Consider the following 3,455-nt stretch of genomic DNA (forward strand, 5'->3'; position numbering starts at 1 on the left):
GTATGCACACAAAAGCTTGCATGTGAATTTTCATAGCAGCATTATTCATAATAGCCAAAAAGTGGAAACAACTCAAATGTCGATCAACTGATGAATGAATAAATAAAACATGGTGTAGCTATACAATGGAGTATCACTTGGCAATAAAAATGAAGTGCTGATGCATCATACAAGGATAAACCTGGAACACATTATGCTAAGTGAAAAGAAGCCAGTCACAAAGACCACATATCATATTTCACTTACGTGAAATGTGCAGAATGGTCAAATCCACAGAGACAGAAAGTAGATTAGTGGTTGCCTATAGCTAGGAGTTCGGGGGGAAATGAAGAGTGACTGCTAATGATATGGGGCTTCTGTTTAAGGTAATAAAAATGTTCTAAAATTGATTGTGGTAATGGGTGCACAACTCTGTGAATATACTAAAAACCACTGAGTTTAAAAAAAAAAGTAACTTTGTAATACCTACCAGAAACAGAGTGATTAAATAAAATTTCATATATCAAAGAGAGCTATAGAGAAAATACAACAGAGTAATATTTTTCAAAGGAATATTTTGGACTAAGATTCATGGTTCACAAGAACTGTCCCTTTCTCCAGTGTATTTCACAGTCTTCTCTGAATTCCAGTCCTCTTTCCTGATATTTCACATCGCAAGACAAGGATGAGCAAGGCCTGTGGGATTCAGTGACTTTCTCCCTAATTTGGAGATATTTTCGTCAGATTTGGCACCAGTGATTTCTGCCCTACCCACTCCCAGTCTCATACTTCAGTTTGAAGGATACAGGATTTTCCAACATCTCTGGACCAAGGAAATGGCTTAGATCTGCCCTCATGTCCAATAAGGATAACAAAATGACGTGGATGCCAAAATTTATCTAGAGGAAAGGCAAAACCTACCCTAAGACAATAAGTCAGGGCAAGTTGTAACTTGGCAACCCAGTTTTCTAGATAAGTAAGGGCACAAGGTAGTTTCTGAGACCCTGGCCTTCCTCCTTAAGAACACATGGAGGGACGTCCTCACTGGAGTAGAAATGGCAGTGTTCGTTCAAGGAATCTATTTTAACCCTCCAAAGCCAGTGGGTTGTTTCCCTTGTTAAGTCTGCCAAACCAACATCCCACCCTGAAAAATTAGTACAAATGATTTCTATTTAAAATAAAATTGTCCCATTTGCAACAGCATGGATGAGCTTGGAGAAACTTATGTTGAGTGAAATAAGCAAAGCACAGAGGGATGAATACCACATGTGCTCACTCATAAGTGGGAGCTAAGAGGGAAAGAAGGAAGGAAAGAAAGACCACAGTGGTGCTTTGGACTTACAGAGGGAGAGAGCACACCTAGGGATACAAAGTGGAGTGGGGGTGGAAGGTGAGGGAGGTTGGGGATAATTGGGTGGAGGATACGGGGTACAGTCGCAATTTCTGGTAATGGGCATGCTGCCACTATGGATCTGGCCTTCACATCTTGGGCACGAGGGGTGACAATCAGCTTTGTATCTCATGAATATTCATAACCAATGAAAAATTCAAATTAAATTTTTTTTTTAAATGTTTTTAAGGATCTTTTCCGAGCTATCCTATTCTCTCCCACACTCTTGCTATAGAAATAAAAGCCTATGTTATTTTTGTGGCAATAAAACATATACTTTTACCCTTGACTTGTACCCAATTCCCAATGACCTGCTGACTTGATTTAGTAGCAGTTACCTATATCTGAAGACAGACTTTGGCCCCAAGGAGTTGCATGCTATAAAGCTCAAATAAATTCTCTTACAAATCTCATAAAAAGAAGTGAAAATACTTTATTTCTCATCGTAGATAAAGGAAAAGAAAGTATGTGTAAAGATTGATTGTGATTTGTGAAGTGTTCAGTTGGTAAAAATTGGACCATTGTGGCAAAGTGTTTGACACAGCACCTGTGAAATACTCCGGTGTAATAAAGCAAGGTTCTCTTCCTCCATTCTAGGCTATTTTTGATCGGAACCGGAAAGATGAACTGCCTCGATTGCAATTGGAGTGGATTGATAGCATCTGCATGCCCTTGTATCAGGTAATCTTGATTTGGGAGGGTCTGCGCATCATGACAGAAAAGGAAGAGTGTGTATAAGACACTTTCAGAAGCAGTCACTTTCGGGGCCGGCCTCGTGGCTCACTCAGGAGAGCGCAGTGTGGGTAGCGCCGAGGCCACAGGTTCGGATCCTATATAGGGGTGGCCCGTGCACACATTAAAATATGGAAGTCGCAGGGAAATCTTTCAGGAAAGAAATGTTTCACCTTAATTAACTCTAAATTTCTTAAACATACTTGACCACAGCAATCCTTTTTATTTTGTTTACAATTTTTCTTTTAGTTTTATTGATATCATGAGAGACAAGAGGGTTCCATGAAACTTGGTTTTCTGCTCTGACCTCATGGTCTAGGCCCGGGGGGGGGGGGGTGTGTGAAGCATCTTCCATCTTCAAAACCTGCCGCTGTCTGAGATGCATGCGACAAATCTCAACCAATGAGTGCTGAGCAAGATGCACTCATGATTTCTAGCTCTGCTGCCTGGCCTGCAAGACTCTGCATACTCCACTTTTTGAGTACAGATTAGGGCTGGCATCAGTTAACACTAACAGTTTAGCGTACATTGGCTTTTAATTCTCCTTGTAAGCATTTGCTTTCATATGTAAAACCTGGCGAGTTCTTTAACCCCCCACCTAGCTCAATCAGACTGAACTTCTTTTCTGACTTCAAAGTGAGAAGCATGCAGGGAAAGCAAAACCTCTTTAGTTTCTCACTCTGTGTGACTCCATTAGAAACACAGTATTGTTTTTTAAGGACTTCACAACCATTAAGTTTCAAGCTTATCTACCACTTTGTTTTCAGCACTTTTAGTAACTGCTGAGGCCTGTCACAGTACTCTGGAAAAAGAAAAAAATCTAGAATACTGTCTTGAAGATGTAAATGTAATTTTTAAATAAATAAAAGTAAATTCATTTTTTGTTTTATATTATCCATCAAATACATAATAGCCAAAAATCAGGCCAATAAAGTCTTAAAATAATTTAAAATTGATTATTTTCAAGAATGTTGTACAATTTACTATAAGGGGATCCTCAGCTCTCTTTTCTTCCTGTCTGCTCCTCCCATCCTCTATGTCTCTGAATAAGCTGGGACCCCATGTGTAAGGCCCGCAGCTGTTGGATCAGTTATATCTTGTTTTGCTAAATTGACCTTGACTACCCTCACTGAATTATTTTTTTAACGTTATTGAGTTTCCTGTGCACACTTAGGCAATAAATGGGATGAATAAATTATTCTTCCAATTAATAAATTCCTTTTACTGTGTGTAAAGCTCAGGAGAATGAAGACTGATTAATTTTTGGTACTAGTTTGCAAAGCTACTTTGGAGCAAACCGAAGTCTACACATTCTTCCTATGTGATCAGTAAATATAAATATATATATATATAT

The 3,455-nt window shown here is 39.0% G+C and overlaps 1 protein-coding gene across 1 annotated transcript in view; it reads left to right on the plus strand.

Annotated features, from left to right (window-relative positions):
• PDE11A (phosphodiesterase 11A) overlaps nt 1-3,455 on the plus strand; it is a 191,541-nt gene that overhangs the window by 156,541 nt on the left and 31,545 nt on the right. Inside the window, exon 13 of the mRNA XM_008585781.1 lies at nt 1,967-2,050. Coding sequence (XP_008584003.1) covers nt 1,967-2,050 — 84 coding nt within the window. The remainder of the gene's footprint in view (nt 1-1,966; nt 2,051-3,455) is intronic.

Source organism: Galeopterus variegatus, unplaced genomic scaffold (assembly GCF_000696425.1).
Source record: "Galeopterus variegatus unplaced genomic scaffold, G_variegatus-3.0.2 Scaffold3710, whole genome shotgun sequence".
NCBI lineage: Eukaryota > Metazoa > Chordata > Mammalia > Dermoptera > Cynocephalidae > Galeopterus > Galeopterus variegatus.